This window comes from Charadrius vociferus, unplaced genomic scaffold (genome assembly GCF_000708025.1).
Source record: "Charadrius vociferus isolate BGI_N301 unplaced genomic scaffold, ASM70802v2 scaffold317, whole genome shotgun sequence".
Lineage (NCBI taxonomy): Eukaryota > Metazoa > Chordata > Aves > Charadriiformes > Charadriidae > Charadrius > Charadrius vociferus.
In genome coordinates this window covers 234,882-256,548 of record NW_009649193.1, presented here as the reverse complement: position 1 = coordinate 256,548, position 21,667 = coordinate 234,882, and the positions used below count along the sequence as shown (strand labels likewise).

Genomic DNA, 21,667 nt, shown 5'->3' with positions numbered 1-21,667 from the left:
CAGGTGCGTGATAGTCTTTCAAAGTCTGGGAGTCACACCATTTCTTTTTTACTTTTTTTTTCAGAAGTAGATTGCTATTTTTCACTTCAATATTTTGTAGCGCTATCAACTCAACATTGGTATTCATTTAAGCATTTCATTGAGCCGTATCTACCATTGCTCATGATAAATGTGTGATTCCACAGCAGAGAGGGCTATAAACTTTGGTTAAGAAATACCATAGCAGATCAGAAAGGTCATGGAGAATGTAAGACTGCAGTGTATTTTAGTGCTCCGTAGTGATGTTAGTGTAATACTGTGACATTACCGCACAGTTACATGTCGAATCAGACAGAAAAAAAATGCACCAGAGACAAGGGAGACCTCCAAATTTTAGTCTTAGTTGCATAGCTGCCTCGCTGCGTGTTAACAGCGGTAATCATTTATGTGGCAATAAGGTTCAGAGACACTTTTGCAGTGTGTCTCCCCCTGAACAAACAAGTAAGAGGAAGGCAAACCCAGCCTTAAGGAGCTCCACCTGGCTTTAATTTCTCTGTGTTTCCCCGTGCTGGCAACGGAGGGTTTTTCCACTCCACGGTGTCACAGAGCGGGGTTCAGCCCCCTACACGTAGGCATGAGCTTGCCCCTGTGTTTTCAATACCTAATGCAGCATTCCTCAAGGGAAAAAAAAAAAAAAAAAAAGCCAGAATTTCCTTTACAGTGGTGGGACAGAGGTAGGTGCTTGTAGAGGCCTCCAGAGGGAGGCCCTGCCTGCGTTAGTGTAGGGCTTACTAAACTTTGTGGACAGGATTTCCCCCGGAGGCTTTCCTTCCTCTCTTGGTGGAAAAGCAAACTTAGGCAATTCGTTTATGAAGACTGGCTCATTAGCTGTCTAAAATACAAATGGAAGTTAAGCACCTACATTTCACAAACTTAATATCTCCCAGTATTCTCCTGATGCGAAGGCTCAGAAGTTTCCTTTTGGACTGAACTGAAAAATACATCTTTGAGGAATGGGCAGGGGTGGCCGTGGGTCTCAGTCAAGTTTCTTTTCCAAGGCAGGTCTTAATGAACCCTTGCAATGGGAAGGCTCCTGCTTTTCTGAGGGTTAACAGGCTTGTGAGAGTTGATCTCTCATTTTTAATAATCTTGCATACTTTGGGAAAGTGTGGAAAATCACCCTGGGAATTCAACCTGCTTTGTAGAGTGATGGGGAAAAAAAAAATGCTTAAGAAGATTTGGCACTTTCTGGTGGGGCTAGGTACCATTTTGATCACCTGGTTTTGCCACCAAGCACAGGTGATTGGCTTTTATTTTCATTTGTTCGTCTTAATTTTGTGTTCAAAGTGCTCCAAAGAGCTTTGAATGGTGTAAATAAAAACAATGAAGCGGTTGCTTGTGAATCATATTCACAAGGCGTGACATTATGACAAACATCAAGATTTGCTTTGCTTCTGATGGATCCCAAAGAATTTGAATCCTGTTTTTTAGTCATCTCCCTGCCCTTTAACTTTGAAAACATGGTCCTGGGAGAGATCTGTTTTCCCATCAGGCAGCTTCCTTTAAGCATGGAGGATAACAAAGAGCAAGTTAGCATTGTTTCATCAGTGACAAAAGGAGGATGTTAGTGCCACAGATGCTTGACTATCAAAGAAATGATAATTCTCCCAGCTACTGAAAATTATAATTCTGCCTTTGTATGTCCTGTTTTGTAGTTCCTTCTGATGCTGTCTTGAAATGGTCGCACCCAGAGACATGGAATGACGTGGGAAAAGGCTGGGGTGGATCCAACCACAGCATCCCAGGCCCTGGGGAAGACGTCATCATCTTACCTAGTAAGGAAGGAAGGAAAGGTGTTTAATTTCTATGGGGTACTGGGGTACGTTTACATTAGGATATGAATTTGCGTTACAACGTAGATTCTTTGGGACTAGTGTCCATTCAGTGTATGCAGGACACCACGTTTGTTCCTCATCACATTGAAATCTTGGCTACAGTCCAAAAGTATGATTTTTTGGAACAGAATAGTTGTTTTTTTTTTCCATTTACACATACACACAAACACACACACACTTATTAACCCATACTGATATTCAAGCTTAATAATATGCAGGGACTTTATTTCTGGAGTAGAGAATTTTCAAGACCCAAAATAACAGCTCACAGAGAGCTCATCTCTTGACCCTCCTCTGTGTTTTGTGCAGGGAGCATGTTTTACATTTCCACAATTATACCACCTTCCATTTTATTTTCCTGTTGCAATTCCCACCATCAATGATATAACCTCTCAATCCATTTGTAGCTCCTTTCCAACTGAAATAGTCTACTCTTACTGTGACATTTCAGCACTTAAAGGGGACCTACAGGAAAGATGGGGACAAACTTATTAGCAGGGCCTGTAGTGCTAGGACAAGGGGTAATGGCTTTAAACTAAAAGAGGTAAGATTTAGACAAGATATAAGGAAGAAATTTTTTCACCTCAGGTGGTGAAACCGTGGCCCAAGTTGCCACCAGAGAGGTGGTGGATGCTCCATCCCTGGGAACATTCCAGGTCAGGTTGGACGGGGCTCTGAGTAACCTGATCTTGTTGAAAATGTCCCTGCTCATGGCAGCGGGATTGGACTAGATGACCTCTAAAGGTCCCTTCCAACTGAAACTATTCTATGATTCTATTCTATTCTATTCTATTCTATTCTATTCTATTCTATTCTATTCTATTCTATTCCATTCCATTCCATTCCATTCCATTCCATTCTATTCATTTTCTGTGGATGTCCCCTAGCTGTTTTAGCCTATGCCTGTATTTCAGCCTCCGACTTGAGTTACACTTAAATCCCGGTTCAATTTACAACCTTATTGTATGAACAGCCTTCTGAATTCTAGCAAAATATAAAACAAAAACAAAACTAGTCAACTTGCAACAAGATCTGGAGGAGAAAACTTGTGATAACCTTTTAACCTAATAGCTGACCCTGCTCTGATCAGGAAGTTGGACTTGATAATCTCCTGAGGTACCTTCCAGACATCATTATTTTATGACATTATGAATACTGTGTATACTGTTAAGTATCTGACACACTGTGGGACAACATATTGGCTCCTCTTCCTTTGTTTGAAACCAGATAAGTGTCTCTGCCTACCATGGCTCCACTTCTGAATATGGGGACAACACTGCTCCATGTGTCTTAGTCTTCCACCTGGTGTTGGCTTATGAAGTCTTTGTGGAAGATAGTTTCTGTTGCTTTGTGTTGGTGTTTGGGCGTGGAGCCTGTCATGGTTAAGACTTCTCTGTCCTGTGACATTAAAAGTAATACATATATATAATTTCAGGTTAAACTAAGAATTATGTTCAACTTTCAATGAGTACTTAGTTTAATCTTCAGTTTTATGACAAACATTAAAAATAACCCGTGTTGTTTGAAATAATGCTTTTTCTTGACTTTTTGGGTGGAACTTTGATTAAACTGAAGAGTAGATAATTTCCATTTTCTGATGAGGTCCCTATTTCCTATCAAACAAGCACAATGTGGTGGTTTTTTTTAGTTCTGCCATCTCATTAGCTATATTGCATAAATGTGGTTAAATGTTTGTAATTTCAGAGGACAGAGAAGGCACAGAAATGTCCCTCCAGGGATTTGCTTATCTCCTGTAGGTCCTGTGTCCTATGTGCATCTAAGGTAACAGTAAGAACATATATTTAGGCATCTTAACCTGTTCCTCATCATTAGTTACTAGAACTGGAAGAGTTACTAAGCTGACCAAATGTGAGTATCTAATGTGAATTTAATTGTTCTTTACTGATGGTATTATGTAGAGTTCCAAGGCTCAAGTCGCTTCCTTATATGAAGTTATATATTTATACATAGAGGGAGAGATATTTCTAGTGTTTGCAGCGCTCCAGGAACATTCTGCCTACACAGGTGAAACCCTAGATGGTCACAGGTGTCCCCTATGTCATATTTGTCAGTTCTGTATGAGGAGGTCTCAAATATCCAAGGACATTTCAGATGGTAATAAATGCCTAAATGAATTTACTACAATGGGAGCTTAGACACCTAGCTCCCATCAGATAGCTCAGTTCAGGTGCCGTATATTGAAGCCTGAACCTCTTTTCTCCAGATCATGTTCAGGATCACCTGAGATATGAACCTAACTTACAGTTAATGTATGTTGTCTGAACTATGATGTGAAGGTTTATATATATTTTCATTGGCAGTATAAGCAACACTAACATCCATGTAAAGGTCTTGACAGTGGGAAGATGTACCAGAACAGGGATTGAGCTCCAATCTCCAAAGTCCAAGTGCAGCAGCCAGAACACTGGACTTGCTTTCCTCTCCCAACAAAATTACTGCAGTCATGCCACTGGTACTTCATGATGAACATGTGCCTTCTTGCCATTCAGAAACACACAAAATGTCCTTTCTGTCCTGTGCTCCCTGGTCCCTACTCCACTTTCACCTCCATTGTATCTGACGCCTTATGCAGGCATTAAACACCGGGGTATTTCTCATGTGCTTTGCTCTCTTTCACATCCTCTTGCTACTGCTGGATTTTGCATGCCATTGCGTATTTTATCCTTCATAGTTCTTTGAGAACCAGGCCAGAGACAACACTAGATCATCTGTTTCAATTCTTGGGTATCACATTATGACCAGTTCACCAATACCAGCCCAGGATTGTCAAAAGACAAAATCATTCCAGTTTTCCAAACCGTATGTCAGATGCAGATATGAAGAGGCACAAGGCCAGGTTGGACAGGCCTTTGAGCAACCTGGTCTAGTGGGAGGTGTCCCTGCCCATGGCAGGAGGGTTGAAACTAGATCATCTTTAAGGTCCCTTCCAACATAAACCATTCCATGATTCTATAAGGGTGCCACTGGTATCCAAGGCCTCTGCACTGACAGTGAGTTAATCACGTAAAGCATGCTCAGATGGTCATTGGAGGTAAAGCACAATCTACACAAAAACAGAAAGTAAGAAATTAATTAAAAAAAAAATAAAATGGCTAAGGATTTGGACTTTTGTTGTTTAGATTAGAGTAAGAGAGTGGAAGCTGGATACTGAGGTTCTGATGGTACTTTGGTGCATTGCAAACTCACCTATGAATAAAACTCCTCTGTGCTTCCTGCAAAGGCAGGTGTAATCCTCTCGACAAAATAACTCATTTTAGCTGCCACCTGAGATATTGACCATGACCTTTGTTACCTACCACAAGGCCCTTCGTGACTAAGCTGTGCCTGAAGCGTTGCACGTTGCTGCCCACAACCCAGCCCAACTGATCTAGTTCTGGGACTGGAAACAATACTGCTGCATCAGCATGCTGGTATACCAGAACTAATTAGCTCTCTGGAGAGGCAAAGCTCATTAGCTCAGGCCTGGTGCTGTGCAGCATGACCGCATAGCCTTTGGGGTCAGAAATAACATCTTCCAAATTTAGAGCAGTGATGGTTTGGTCAGTTTAATGGGGGAATGTTTGCACTGTGCTAAAGGATGTGGGATTGTCTCTAGCATACTGGTGTCTACTGGTCGGGAGGCAGCAGGATAAGGGTTGGACTATTAGATATGATCTGTGCTTTACCATAGACAGGAATATTCTCTGCCTATGAGGAACTGAGGGGCCACAATAATAAAGGTTGCCCAAAACCAGAACGCAAGTTGTCGCCTGAGCAGGATGAGACCCCGGGAGTTCCCAGTTCTGAATCACCATGTTCAGCTGCTTAGAGCAGGGTGCTCCACAGCGTACAATAAAACCATCTCTGCTCTTCAGAGGAGCTTTACTGAACAGCAAAACCACAACCAAATATGGAATCACAGAATCACAGGATGGTCAGGGCTGGAAGGGACCTCTGGAGATCATGGACCTCTGGACTGCAACAACTTGTGCTTTTATCTCTGGAGGTTCCCTCCCGGAGCCACAGCCACCCCACAAGGACCTCTCACATGGATCAGCCTTCAGCAGTGACACCACCTTGAAAGACAAGCTAGATGAGTTTAGTCATGACATTCTGGCAGCCAGCAGCGGCATTACCTTCTTAAGCCCTCAGATTTTCAGGACTTTGGTTTAGGGTTTTCAGTGTGACACGCTCCTGACGCAGCATGATCTGGGTGGAAGGAGAACACGTTATAATTCCAGGAGATGGAATGCTGTTTTGAAGGGTATTGATATGATATCATGTAGCCTCTGGCTCAGTCTCTCTTCTTTTTTTTTTTTTTCTTTTTTTCTTTTTTTTTTTCAGTGGTGGAATTCACTCTGTTATTCATTTTCTGATTTTGATTTTCTTTGAACTTTTTCTGTTTGAAGAGATGAATGCTGGAGTACTGTATCTCATATAATAGCTCTTCTGTTGTGCCTGATTTCCATTCAATGGCATGCTATGGTGTTTTATATAGCGATGCAGTTGATCAAAGGCATTTTGTGTCATTGCTGGAGTCATTAGCGACTTCTCAGCATTGTACATCTGAACATTGAGAGTGTGACATACCTGTGAGCTTTTGTCTGAAGAAAGTATACATATAATGAAACATAGCCCTGTTTTCAGGCTCGAACTATGGTTTGCTGGAAGTGGTTGCTTGCTATTATACTAATGTCTTAATGGGAGAAAAACAACTGCAGTTTGTCTTTCTCTGAAGGTAAATCCCTTGAGCTCAGTGACCTAAAGTTTATGATTTTAACCCCTTAGTCATCATCTCCCTCTACTACATAAATGAATGTATTCTGTAAGGACCATGTAGGGAAGTCTCCTTTGAATATGTTTGCTTTTCTCCTCAAGCGTGGAACGACTTTTTTTCCTCAAAGGAACGTTCTGTTGTTTCTACAGAGCAACATTTCACCCTCCGAGGACTTCACACTCGAAGCGTCACACCCCTGAGTGTTGTTCTTTTAAACGGAGGAAGCCATAGGTTTGCTGAGATATCTCTGAACGAGGAATTTCTCACTCCTGTATTTCCAGGCTTACATATGTGATGCTACAGTTACAGAGCAGTCAGCAATTCCTTTATAAAACCTTTTTTAGAAAGATGTGCAACTCAGCAAAAATATCTGTTCTAGACCGAAACTTGACATATAAATGGTATGCCTAGGAGCACTTCTTCTTTTCCTTGTAAAAATGTTTCAGTCTGTGTTTGATGAATATACTTATGGCCTTTGTCAACTGCAGCTTTTTGCCACATTCTTGAGCTGTGATTTCACAAACTAGATTCCCCTTCTGTCTGAGAGATATCATTTTAACCACATCTTCCCCCTTATTCTCTTCTTTCTGTTTCATATCCTCACATACTGTGCCTTCACTTCTCAGCTCCGCAGGGCGTAGGACTATACCTGTCCTGTAAAGAGATTATAGACAGGATATTCTCATGCCTTTAAAAATGTACAAAGTACTAACAGTATGAGATTTAGGGGAAAAAAAATAAAAAAAGATTGCACTTGCTCTGTAGAGACTTATTACATCTGAATGCTGTGAAAATTTTGCATGCTTGAAAGATGCTTCAGCCCGAGGATGCAGGGAATTTCTTTTGAGATGGGATGTTCAGAGGAACCATGGGTTGCTGCAGTACTTGGCGTAGTCCTTGAGAACAGAGGTCCTGGGCTTTCAGGGTGTACCTTGCCAATGTCCAGAGAGAAAGAAAGAAAAAAAAAAAATGGGAAGATTGAGTTACAGGGATAAAGTAGGAACATGTATGTAGAAGAGACAACCAAATCTTGCAAGCAGACCCAGGACCTGGAACTGTGCAGAGTTTCTTCTCCCCTGAAGCTGTGAAACTTCAGGACTGCAAAACCAAAGAGTCAAAAGCTATGAAATGCTAATATATAGGCACTCTACTTATATTTTTTCAGTCCACTCCCGAGTGTACTTTGTGTAGTTTTTGATTACATTTCCTGCAAACAGGATTTGGGAGAATTGGCTGACTCAAGCCATTTAGCACAAAGGTTTAAGAATTCTTAAACCCGTGTTTTTGGGATAAAACTTTCCCTGTGTTACCTATCACATTGTCATTTGTGTCTTCATCCAAAACAGTTGCCAATGGCTATAGGCGGAAGCAAAACTGTGAAGTAGCTGATCCACTTCCTAAGACACCTCATGGCTCTTCCTATGTTCCACAGCAAACCTGTTTCACATTTCACGTCTCATGTTTCACGCATTCTCACCACTTCTGTCAAAATCCATTGGAAAATATGGGTGTTCCTTATTCTCTCCTGTGCTGTATATCCGCACCTTGCAATAAATGCATAGAGATCAACAGAAGTCACAGCACATCTCTGGGTAGGATTTGGCAGCTGCCATTATGTTCAAAATCCTTATTTTCTGCAAGCTATTTCTATGCAAGTCACAACTAGATCATCTCATCGAACCCTTTGTTAAGGAAATACCTTGCTTTTCCTTCTTCCAGGGACATCCACTGACTCAGAGATGCACCATACCAGGAAACCTGTTACTCTTGTCAACAATGAAAGGAGATGGAAACCACAATTTCAGGGCCTGAGCTGTTTTCCAGTGCAATAAACTGAAAAGCCCCCAGTGACATCAAAGAGCCTTAGATGGGCCCTGAGGGTGGAATTCACCTCTGTGTGGTGGGCTACCTCTAAACGATGCACCATTTACCTCCTTCCTCGTGTCCTACTTGGAAACCTTAAGTGGCATTTAAAAGGTTCACAGGCTGTAGACTTGCAGCTTTAGGAGGCAGCAGTGATGTAATCATGTTCAATCAATGACAGTCCCCACTCTTTTCTGCAACATAAAAATATGCTCTTTGTTTTGTCCTTAAGGATCTGGGGGAACCGTGCTTCCCCTGCACACTGTTACCTAATTTATTAGTAGGGATCTGAGAGAGCAAAGCCAAACTGCAGAGAGGGAAAAATAGTGACAGCAAGTCACTGAAGGTGGGTTGTGGTGTGGGGCTTCAGCTTGTCACCTGGATCACTGTTGGTATCAAGGTGGGGACTTGCAGGCTCTCTGTGACGTGCACCACCCATTTGACACCGTTGGGTTTTTTTCACTTCTGTCACTTGTTCTCTTCAATGCCGTGGGGGAAAAATGCTGTCTGGACACATCTTAAGTTACTCCTGGTTCTTTGCATTGGGTCATCACGATTTACTTTCATAACCGGAGCTAGACTCACCTAGTGATACCAACATGTCTCTAACTTGCTGGCCTTCATATGAATTCTTAAAAGTTCAAGTGACATTTGATGAGACGTAAGCATGCAACAACATCATTGTAAATACGATGTTATTGTTCATTCATCAGATTACAGCCACGCCATAGAGCTCCAGCTGTAGGTGAGGTTCTGGTTGTGGATGCTGCACAAACACACAAGTCCTGCTCCAGTAGTTCTAAGCGAAAACAATCTAAATAAAGCAAAACTCAAGCAAAGTTAATGTTCTTCACCTCCACGCCATGCGTTTTGGCAAGTAGCGTTGGTAGGCTGCTGTGGTTCTAAACAACCCTGCGCTTTGTTTCTCAGACCGGACCATCCTGGTGGATACAGCTCTTCCCCCTCTGGGACGTCTCTACATCCTGGGGACCCTCGAGTTCCCCAGCAACTCCAGCAATGTCCTGAGCGCAGCCTGCATCGTGGTGGTGGGGGGTACGCTGAAAGTGGGTAAGTGAGCAGCCTGTTTTCTGGGTGCCTGGGGTTTATCTCTGCTCTTGACAGACAGAGAAAGTGGGAAGAAAGATTGTAGAGCATTACTGTAAACACGCTAGCCATTTTCATGCCATATAGCTGTCTGGGTATCTGCGATGTGGACACCCAGGATCCAGGTTAAGCATAATGATTGTGCACTGGAGCTAATTACCTGTTCATTTAATAGCAATGTATTACAAATACCACTACCCTCACCCCACTGAAGTCAGTGGCAAAACTCCTGATGTCATCATGGCTGAGATTTTACCTGATATGTGTAAAAATCCTCCCTACTTGATATGGGGCTGTTTTATGAGATGGCAATTCCTTAGGGCAGGATCTACCTTAGCGTTCAAGCGGTGCCTGGTGTCTGTGGGCATTAGCAAAGCAAGTTCTAGATGGCTCAGAAGCATTTAAAGCCAACATAAACAGGGTCACAGAGAATCCCCAGAGTGCCAGGAAATCCTGCTGTGGTATGAAACTGGCACATCTGGATTCAGCACACTTGTTCCTCTCATCCCTCTGTACAGATGAGCACCAGGAATTCAGGGCGGTACCACCTTGCCCCTACTTCTAGTGGTTTCGGAGTCCCCAATGTCACTGGGGCTGTTCCACTTTATTTGCAACGGACAGGATCAATGTTTTTCCACAAAGAAGTAATTACTCACATAATTCCTTTTAAGTATCAAGGTTTCTAAAACCAGGCATTGTACTTACTTACAGGAATCCTTAGGATGCTGGGATCACACTGTTGATCACCGCTTGACCTTTCTCAAGATTGGTTTCATGAACTTTAAAAAGAGAATTTGTTTGTGTAATCACCTCCTGAGGAAGTGTGCTCCAATATTTGTTTGTTGTTAATCTCAAGGGACTGTTTAGTTAATACAGTACTGGCCAAAAGAGTTATTTTGCTGCCTTGTGTTTTTCTTTGGAAAAAGGGGTTTGAAAGCCTAATCTGGGAGGTTAATATATATATACACTTAAAAGGGTCTCAATCATTTCTTACTTACACTCTTTTGTAGTTTAAATATGGTTTCATATTGGTTTTAAGAAAAAGCATGTGTTCTTTGCTAAAAACACTTATTAAAAACCATTGAGGCACTTCTTTGCTGCACAAACTCCCCTCCAGCACATCTGTGAGTAGTAATGATATTAAAAGCCAAACAGGTATTTGCAGCTGTGGAATCGCAGTCCAGCATCTTCTGGAGAGATATCTGTGCTCTAGTTTCATCCGTGAGATGATAGGTGGGTAGAGAGTATGCAAGTTTCCCACATCTTATACTGGCTTCTATGCTTGTTTTTTTTTTTCCCTTCCTCTTTCTCTTCCCATGTGTTCGAGGCCTAAAGGTAACTTCTTGGAGCCCATCTGTCCAATCCTGACTGTTCCATGCCCGAAGGAAGGTTTAGAAGCCCATCTGTCCAATTCTACCACACCCTAAAGAAATCCTGACACAAAATAGATAATGAGACAGTTTACTAAACAGATTTAATAGATGTGGACATCAGCATTCAGCATTGCCTGAGCAGGATCTGAGGTTGACATCAAGTGAGCCAAATCCCCAGGTCCTCTCCATTGTGTAACTTCTCCATGCCCTGTTTTCAGCATCACAATCTTTGGTGACATGCTGTTGTTTCTAATTCAGTGGCCTGGGCCAAAGACTTTCTAGTAGAGGCTATTTTGTTCACTTAAACTGCTAGAGAACAATTGTAAGTTCTACAAACAAATCTTGGACTTTGGTGCCCTTCAGAACACTTGGCATCTTATCTGCAGGGAAAAACAAAGTCAGATGGTTAAAACAAGACTTAAAGTACATAGGAACTGAGTGATGATAAGAAATATATAACAAAGGGGAAAAAAAATCAGTGTAAATTTGGAGTTTATGAAACATCAACCAGAACCTAATTAATTTCATCAAAACAATAATTTACAGGGAAACTGGGATGAGAAAACACAGTGAGGGAGATCAGGATTCTTGGGACACTTTTGTTCCTGGAGGGTTTGTCATCACTTTCCTCTTCAATCTATGATCACAATCCAGTGTAAATTATGATCAACAGAATCACTGGGAGATGTGAGGTGATTAAAACTCTGCAAAGGGCTTCAAGAACTCTGTCAGAGCCCCCAAACAAGCCAGAAGTGAAATGCGTGGATCTACCCCTGCAGTAATTTCTCCAGGTATTCCTCGTCCTTCGGTGTTGTTGGACCCAGGAAGACTTTCTGGTTACTTTTTCTCTACTAGTCCTAGCTCCCAGACAAGGAGCTTCTCTCTTTCACCTAAACTTTCAAACTCTCTTCACTGATGGTGATATTTGCAATAGCATTTTAGAAACACCACTTATTTCTACCACCCTGTGTTGCAATGGTGTAAAAAAATCAGCTATTTTTCCAGTGTGTAGAAGGTCAGTTTGAGCTTCAGAGGATGAAGTGATTTGCTAAATATCATTAGCACACCTGTGTCAGAATAAGAAAGGAAATACTGAGCTCAACATCTCAGAGGTTGGGTTTTTTTGATTCTTTGCTAGGATGGTTCCATTCATTTTAACTCATAAGTCAGCATTAAAGCACAGATGATATGTGCAGAAAGTGCCCTGTTCCACTGCTGAACAAAGCCCTCAGCTCCTGATAAGGCTGCAGAAAGTGCTGAAGTTCGTTTTCCACAAATTGATCCATTGGACTCATCCTGAACTGCACTGCACTCAGCTGCTCTTTGCTGGCAGGCTTTTTTTTTTGCTTTTTATAGTAGAACTCACTAAGTAATTATCCAGATAGAATTTCTCTTTTTAGTCCCAACTTGTCACATTCTTTTTTTTCTGTATATCTCGTGATGGCTGCTTGTCAGTCATGTCACTCATTTGAGGCAAGAAGCCTAAGGTCATCATTAGCTCATGGCTTGATTGTCTGGAGATGAAACCCCAGACATTTCAGATGTCTTTTATCTTGCTTGTGGTAAGAGAGCTCTCTCTAATATGTTCATTCCCCTCCTTTTCAGTACTAGTAAGAACCCCCATATCGACTTCCCAAAGGGTAAATCGCTGTACTTCATGAAATGGCCATGTGTTAGTGACGATTAATGCTCAGCTTTATAATGACAATTAGGACAAAACTGAGTTTCACCAGTTGACTTTTCTTTTCCACTCCTCCAGTTCCTCTATTGTGTGGGTCCCCTCTTCTTTAGCTGTGAGCCGAGTCCCATTTTACAGTCCCATAGCATCCCTGCACAGCTATTCAACTTGTATGAAGATGGAATGCTGTGGATGTATTGAGAGCAATTTTTCATCCCCAATCACAGAAAAAGTGGATTGAAAAGTTCATTGCACCATCTGCATCCCCTTCGATCCATCTCTCCGCCTCCATCTGTTTGGTCTTTACCCTTTCCAAGCCTCTTGGTCTCTTTTAACTGATAGTATCATCTAGGGAAGGGATTTGGTTCACATGTTTAAGACACCCAAATTTAGGCACAACAAGTGGACGTCAGTATGTGAGCTGGCTGTTTCGGTAGAGATGTATTCAATCCAGCCAGTGGAGCCACTGCAGTCAGTGGGACTGGCCAACAGAGGTATCTAGAGCAAATTACAGACCACACTGTGTTGTCTGATCTTTGTTAGCTCAGACAGCCAGAGAACATGGAAACATCCGCGTTGAGAAACCTAAATGTAAGTGTATGAATCTCCCTGGAAACATGTTTCAGTTGCATAACTATAATGATTTTGTGTGACTTTGAGGAGCCTCGGGTGTCCCATCCGGCCTCCAACTTGTGCTTAAAAAGCTGTTCTGTTATTGTTCTGTTATTGATCACTGTCTGGTATCTGCCAACCTCGCATAGTGGATTAGGAGGGTGCTAGGACACTCAGGCAGCATTAGACACCTGTATTTAGGCAGGTGAATCCTATCCTATGTGTCTCACATTCCTTGGACGTTCACCTCTCACTTCTGGCTGCTGGTTCCTTCTCCACAGCTGTCTGTCTCTCATCTCTTCTGTTTATTTGGCATCACCATCTGTAAGAGGCAACCCATGCCATGGCTCCTTGTTTACAGGCTGCTTTTACAGGCTTCTTTGCAGAGAGCGGTCTGAACACCTGAAGGAACAGCTCAGGAGGAGGACCAACAATAGACGACTATCCATCTCTGCCCATGAATAAGAACGCCTCAGACTTTCTGGTGACAATATACGAGTTTTCAAAATAGCTGGGCAGGCAGAGTCCAAGAAGTTTTGGATTCAGGGAACGCAGAGCTGATGTTGGAGGTGGTCACAACAAGACACTCACCAAAGTCTATTTGCCAGTGGAAGGGAGCGGATCTTATCTCAGACGTTTCCTTGCTCTTATATGCAACAGCTGTTGCAGAGTGTTATGTTGTAAAGAAAGGAAAGGCTCAAAGGGAGGAAACACCCACTATTCTAGGAAAGAATTGAATGGGTTTTGCTTTGGAAAAAGAAAAAAAAATACACAACAAAAAACTGTCAGGAAGAACATCTGGAATAAAACTGAAATATGCAAACAAAGGAAAATGCTTTTAAAACTCAACAGTAAACTTGATCCAGGCTGCAGTCCCGAATAAGTGAAAATCTGGGTAGAAAAAAACCCACATCTCTCTTTCTGTTCTTCCTTTTTTGTTTTCTATTTTTACATAGTAGGGTTTTATCCTCTCCAAAGGTTAGACCTGATGAAGGATTATAAATCAGTTGTACCATCAAGCTAACAGTTCTGTGTGGCAATCCAGGCATCTGGACCTCACACTTCAGGAAAATATATAATCAGTGGTGAGTTTATTATCAGCATAGGTTGTTTCTTATACAGAGGATTACCATATATGGGGTTTTTTTTGCACCGTGTAGTGCATGCATTGTGGTGCCAGCACTCCCTGGAGGACCATCAGCTTTAGATACCTCTTGTAGAAGGTCGCACACCGGCAGTGAGGCAATTTGATGTGACATCTACCATCAGACAGACAGTGAAGGTACAAACTGACTGTGCAGTGCCTCTGCAGAAAGTTCAGCTCGGAAGTTGAACAGTCACTGCCTACACACCAACAGATTGACCTGTGTCTGCACTGGAGAAATACCCGAGACATCCAGAGTGGATAAACCACTGCTTACAAGCACTGCTTGGGCTCACACATATGTGCCAAATCTCAACAGATGAGCAAACCCTTCAAATTCCACATAAACTTTACAGCTGGAAGATGTGTTTGAGGAAGCCCTGGCTATTTTCTGTGTGTGCTGTCTTTAGTCCCTCCTGACCTTTTCTGCACATCTCACCAGATGTTTCTGCCAGTTTCTGGTTGCAACTACCTTTTTTTCTGGTTATCCGCCAGCAGAGCCTTACAATCCTACCTTATGATCGACCAGCTTGCTCATCAAATTGCTAAGCCTTCCAGTTGTAGTAGGAGTGTGAAGTGGGATCCGTTTCTGCGCGCCTCATGCAGGGTGGGTAATTCGACAGTTTGATGTGAACACATGTAGGACTTGTTCACCACAATAAAGTGGGACAAGTACCTGAAGTTTTGACAACCAGAGTTCAAAGACAGGCACTTAAAGCCCAGATCATTCACATACATGTTGCAGAACGATTCCAGTGTTCATGGCAACTTGGCAGTTTTAACAAAACTACTTACTCCAAGAGCTGTGGTTTCATATGCCAGTTACTTCGTGAGGTGATGAAACTTATCAAGCCCCAGTGACTCGTGTGCATTAACCATTTTGGATTTCCCTATGAATAAGCTGAGGTAGGCGCCGTTTCCATATCTTCATTTTCATGAGCCGTTCTGTGGGGCTGTACTTAAACTAAGCCAAAGTTTCAGACCTTACTCAGCAAAGTTTCAGACCTTACTCAGCTTTTTCCATATCTTCATTTTCATGAGCCGTTCTGTGGGGCTGTACTTAAACTAAGCCAAAGTTTCAGACCTTACTCAGCAAAGTTTCAGACCTTACTCAGCTTTTTCCATATCTTCATTTTCATGAGCCGTTCTGTGGGGCTGTACTTAAACTAAGCCAAAGTCTCAGACCTTACTCAGCTTTTCCCTTTTTTTTTTTTTTTCTTTTTTCTCCTTCCATTCACAAAGCATTATGTTTCAAGATTTGTGGCCTTATATTTTGAACATTCTTTGCTTTCTTTCAAAATTCTTTACTTCCAAATTATTTCTGACTCTGCCAGCCCACCTCTTAAATTCCTTTTTCCCATTTGTGTCAGCTTATCTGCTTTTTTTCAGTATCTTCACACTACTTTGGGCCACTGATAAAATATTGCACATCACAGGGCTTGCAAGAGCAGACCTGTTTGAGTCAGTGCCCCTGTTCTAATCAGTCAGCCTGTAAATTAATGTGTGCCATGTTCATGTCGTACCAGTGTAGTTTGTTAATCAGAAAGTTTTGTGCTACTAAGTCAAGTGCCTTGGAGAAGCCAATTATATTATATCAAAGCTATTATCTTTACCAACTAAACCTGTAATCTCATTAGAAGATGATAACAAGGAAGTTGCACAGGACCTTTTTTCTACAAAACCAGGTTGATTGGCATTAATTATATCATCCACCTTTAATGATTTATTAATTGTGTTCAGAGTTGGACATTCCATTTTTATTTATTTTTCCCCTAGAATCAGTGTCAAGTTGACAGGCCTGTAATTACCTGGGGCTCTTACTTTTATCTTTGTTTGAAATATTGGCACAATATCAGCTTTCTTCAAGTGCTCTGAGACATCATGAGTGATCCCCATACTTTCTGCAAAGTCCGCCTTAATAGTGTGATGAGTTTCTGGACCAACTCTTCTGTAGCACTTGCATTCATGTTACTGAAATCCATTGATTTAAAACCATGGAATTATTAATGGAAATAAGCAAGTATTAAGATCATTTTTGTTCTAAATACACTTAAAACTAGTCTAATTTTACTACTTATAGATATCTCCTGTGTTCTTTTTTTTTGTGTCATATACCATTTACAGTTTCCTACTACTGAAGCATTTCTGTGAACATTATCTTCCCATTTTTTCTTTTCTTTTCTAAGGATTTAATATAGTGATGAGCTATTATGAATAATTTTGTTATAACTTCTTTGTTTCTCACTCTGATTATATTCTTGGTTTCTGTGTTTGTTTTCTCTTTAACAAGGGTAACATTCCTTAACCTATTGTTATGCTTTTTAGGATTAAAAATCACAAATTTTAGCTAAATGTAGTTGTAATTCTTTTAAAGAAGTGATAATTTCCAGTTCAACCCTTTAGAATTCACATTTCCAAGCATTTGTCTGTGATTGTTAAGCCTGGAAGCCTACATAAAAATGTTTTTAAAATTGAGCTGAGAACTGGATATGTCATATAGCTGTTTTTAACTGACTTAAGTAGAAGAGTGAATGCTTTGTAATCAGCAGTAAAATAATAACACCAACAGTAATTCATAATGATAATTAATAATAATCTGTGACTTTAAGGGGACAACATCATGATTAGGAAATGGCAATTGTGAATAACATTGTAAGAAAGATCAACATAAAGGTCTCCCAATATTTTTGCTGAGTCTTTCTTTTGTCTTCGGTGTAGCTAATAACTTTATCCCAGAGGGTAATGTTGACCTGAGGATTGGGAAAGGTATGTTCAGGCTGAGTATTTTAAATCACAACTTGCTGTGAGGGTGAAGCAGGAAAACAATCACTGTGTACAAAAATAGACACAAAGGTCTACACAACTCTACTGCTGCTCTAGGTGGATATTTGTTTAACCCAGTGCATCAGCGATGAGAGCCCTTATCACTACTTTTGTTTTCTGAAAGTAGTATTTGGTTACAGCCCAATTGCGGGTTTTCTTCTGTTCAAACCACAGTTATGGGAGTTTAAACAAGAAATTCAAAGGTGGTTTGGATGGACGATGGACGCTGTAAGACTGAATCTCCTCCACGTCCCCAGAGAAGATAAGAGCTCACTGGTGTGAGATATATTAGATGGGGAGCATGCAAGTCTTTTACTGTTTGTCTTTTACCCATTTAAAGCTGTATAGAGAATTTAAATAACCACACATATCAGTCAGACACTGGTGTGGAGCAATGAATTTTTTTTATTGATTTCACTTAATTAAAAAATGCTCTTAAAGAGGAATGTTTCTTTAGGATACAAAATCGACTCTCTTTTCCAAACTAGTAATTTTTAAATATTAAAAGAACATGACAGGCCAGCTAATTTTGTACAGATATGTATATATTTTTTTAGTTCTACATCTGCTGCATTTTTCTGTTGCATAATTGATTTAATCTCTAATTTTAAAAGAACGCTGAACTCTCTTACTGGACTCCGCATACATTTCTCCAGGGCAAAAACTGTCCCACTTTTTCCTCCTCAGTATCTGTTTAGTGCTGGGCCATTTTCTTCTGAAACTGTAAACTACCCTTGGTGAAATAAATGAAGTCACAGTTGGAATACAGTTTACTGTACAGACTTATCACCACAAGATAAGAGCAACATCATGCACACCAAAACTTCTTGGGCATTTTCTTTTCCCCTGCTCTTTTCCTTCAGTCTTTCCGTTGGTCTGAAAGACAGTTTCACCCATCCTGGCTGCAGAACTCACAATTACCTGGGAACTGGGGAAATTGTAAAGGAGAAGAAAGGCAAAAATACGGTCAGGAGGGAAATGCTAGTTCAGCCATTTAGACCTTTAAATATGGACTCACGCACCTCAGTTCCCCCCTCCACCAATTTCAGCATTTCAAAAGCCATTGATACCTCTGTGGTGGGTTGTTGCTGTTTTGTCTGTGTTACAGGTTCTTTTCAACATCCCCTAGAAAGGGATTTAAAGCTGCTGGTCCTTCTTCGGGCATCTGAAGGGATTTACTGTGATCGTCTGGAGGAAATACATGTCCACCCAGGGAGTATAGGTATGAAACACGAGTTCACCTTTTCATAGGAAACCAATCTTAGACAACAACCAAATCTACCACTGTTGAGCCTGTTACTATGCCATACAGGAAAACATCCAACAAAGGTACACACATTTTTTGAGTGAAAATTTTTAACTTTCACTAGGTCAATTCCTGAATTTTCTGTGGAGATTTTGTTTAGGCAAAATTCGAAAGAAGTGATCAACCAGGTATCAAATCCTGAGGTCCTTATATGAGAAACTGGAGAGGAATTAAAAGGACTTATACACATGTAGAAGGGTTTGGTCTTGGTTCTTGGTTTGAGATTTTAAAAGGTAGTTGTCAAAGTTGAAGTCACTAAGATGACTTCATTGAGTGGAGAGAAATGCACAGAGGGTATTTGAGCTCAGTTACCTTTCGTCTCTCTTAGGATGAAATAAACTGTCCTCAAGTTTCCATGCTAGGATGATGAGCTTAAACTCATATCACTATTTTTAAATGTCTAACTTTAGTGATATGAATTATATCCAAGAACTACTGAATGGATCTAAATACACACATTTAAGTATTTCCAAACATGTGGACTCATAGAAAGACTGACAAAAGGAGGTTTATGTTAACTTTTACATCTTCTCATATAATTATGGTTAAAGAAATAAGTTAAGTTTTCTGCTTTCCATGTCTTAAAACAAGTTTTTAAACAATACTCGAGAATTGCAAGACTTCATTCATTGCTGAACTTTTGTAAAGACATCAGAAACTGAAAGTGCTATCAAGAGAAATTGCCCCAATCAAGATTTGTGGAATATTGAGGAAAATCAGAGAAGAAAACAAATGAACAAACAAACAAAAACCTCCAATTTGTTTCTGATAGTGACACTGATAAAATATTGCATACATCAATCAAGCAGTTACAAACTTCTAACAGATAGTTAGAAGTTTGGAAGGCAAGACAGAAACCTATTTGATGTTGGATTCTAAGGGGGGTTAAGTCTAAACTACCTAGGAGTTGAAGCATAACAGTTTGACTTCCTAGGATTTTAGGGGCTAGAAGAGAAGATAGGTGCGTTGCTGTGGTTTAACACACTATCATGGATCAAATGAGACTTCACAACTGCTCATGCTATCCTCTTAAACCACAGCAAATGGAAGATCATAGAAGATCTTTTGAATGTCTGTCTTGGTGGGATAATCAGGGTTCCATTACCAATGCTTGCCGCAGTCTCCTTTTGGACTACAACAACTCAGTGAGTCATAGAAAAAAGTTGCCCACGGAGGAGATTGGCCCGATCAGTAAAAGGTCACTAAATACTTGAAGCACAACTCCTCTGAAGCGAGGTGTCACTATAAGAGAGGCAGAACAAACATTGAACTGACTCAAACTGAAAGATTTCAGATGAAATCAGAAAACTGAAACAAAATATTTCAATGCAGGAAATTGGAAATTTTTCGTGCTTCAAATGTAATCTTCTTGCAACACGTCACCTATATGAAAATTTTCTATATTTTGGTTGTTTTGCCCTGGTTCTGGATGCCCTTTCCAGAAAAAATAGTGATTTTTTCACAGATCAGAAGTATAAATAATAGCTAAGTAATCTTTTTTATCTTTCATTCCTGGATTTTTTACTTATTTTGTTTACTTAGGTAGATTTTTTTTAAGGTAGACACTTTTGTCTACAATTCCAGTTTAAGTTAGACAATTCTATGGTGCAATTCTCTTTCTTGCCTTTACATGTAACAGTTATTTTACTTTATTAGTGATTTATTTCTAATTCACTTTGTATTTCCAGTGGAGGCTATGTGTTATTCTTACAACTTTTATAAAATATAGAAACAGGGTGTAATAAGTATAAATATTTCTACATATTTGGTTATTGGTTCAGTTCTTCTCAAGTATTTCTTTCCCCTAACTTTTGATCTCATTCTTCTGTTTTTTTCCAGGAGTTTATGGAAAGGTACAAATTTATAGTGCATATCCTAAGACGTCTTGGACACATCTGGGAACTAACGTTGCTCCTGGCAATGAAAGGTGGTATTTTGTCCAAATATGACTCCAAATATAAAGTTTGGGCTCCTGTTCCTGTGACTTGTATTAATGTTCCTATGACTTGTATTATCTCTTCCTCTGTGATAGGCTCTGTTTAAAATATGTCTCAGCAGAACAACTATGTTACATCTTGCAAGAAAATTACACAATTTTTCAGTTGATTTTAATCATCAAGAAGAATGAAGCTGAGATTTTCTCCTTTCCTTCCGTCCTTCCTTCTTTGCTTGCTTCTGTCCTTTCATCCCTCTTCCTTCCCTCTTTCCATCTCTCCCCGTCTTTCTATTTCTTTTTAGAAGGAAGAGATATACTCAAAAATGGCTAATATCTTGGTGAATAGGATCTTCATTTTGGTTTCAGACACCTACGTTAAAATCTTATCTCTATATTAAGCAAAACTGGGTTATGAACCATGTTCTTCAACATCTTACATCTTTATGAAGTGTTTTTTGGAATATAGACTATATAGCCTGAAGAGTAAAGTTTCTGTCTGGGATGTGAGCCTTCCAAGGTTTTTCACTTAACCTTGGCAAAAATAGCTTTGAAATCGTACCTTCTCTCTCCCCTGTTGCTGCCCACTCATAAGCTTTTACAACCCGCCCCAGCTGACTCATCTTCATCGTCACTTACCCATGAAGTTAGTCTGAAGGTTTAGCCAAAAGTACCCAGGTAAGTGGAGTTGGAGCAGATGCTCGTTAAGGGAATAGGTGTCTATGACCTGAAGTTCAGACCTTTCACCTGAACCAGAGAACGCGTCTGTATAAGGATGTCCCCTGGAAGTGCACTGACCATGAGTCAGAGTGGGGTGGGCACCTACTAGCTCTCTCTGGAGCTCTCATTCTTAACTCTGCCTTGCACAAAATATTCATTGCCTTTTGCTGTAATTCTTCCAAGTGCTTCATTTTAGACCAAAATACATGTATTCAAAGAAAAATTTCTATCAGTCAGGCCAAACAAAAGCTCACTACAAGAGTTCACATCTGGGTAGAGGTGAAACATCAGCATTTAGGGAAGGAATCATTGGGAAACTCAGCGTAGAGATGGGCAATGGAAGCCCAAAGACCTCACAAGTAGGATTTGTCTGTTGATAGCTCTCACACCGTTGAGTGTCTAGTGTAGATTAATTGTTGAGGATTGTTGAAGTGGAGAGACTTCCAGATGCTGATTCAAA

The 21,667-nt window shown here is 40.6% G+C and overlaps 1 protein-coding gene across 1 annotated transcript in view; it reads left to right on the top strand.

Moving 5' to 3' along the window:
• Nucleotides 1-21,667, top strand: part of PKHD1 (polycystic kidney and hepatic disease 1 (autosomal recessive)) — a 272,152-nt gene that overhangs the window by 165,169 nt on the left and 85,316 nt on the right. Inside the window, exons 49-52 of the mRNA XM_009888974.1 lie at nucleotides 1,695-1,814; nucleotides 9,445-9,582; nucleotides 18,357-18,470; nucleotides 20,394-20,481. Of these exons, the coding sequence (XP_009887276.1) occupies nucleotides 1,695-1,814; nucleotides 9,445-9,582; nucleotides 18,357-18,470; nucleotides 20,394-20,481 (460 nt within the window). The remainder of the gene's footprint in view (nucleotides 1-1,694; nucleotides 1,815-9,444; nucleotides 9,583-18,356; nucleotides 18,471-20,393; nucleotides 20,482-21,667) is intronic.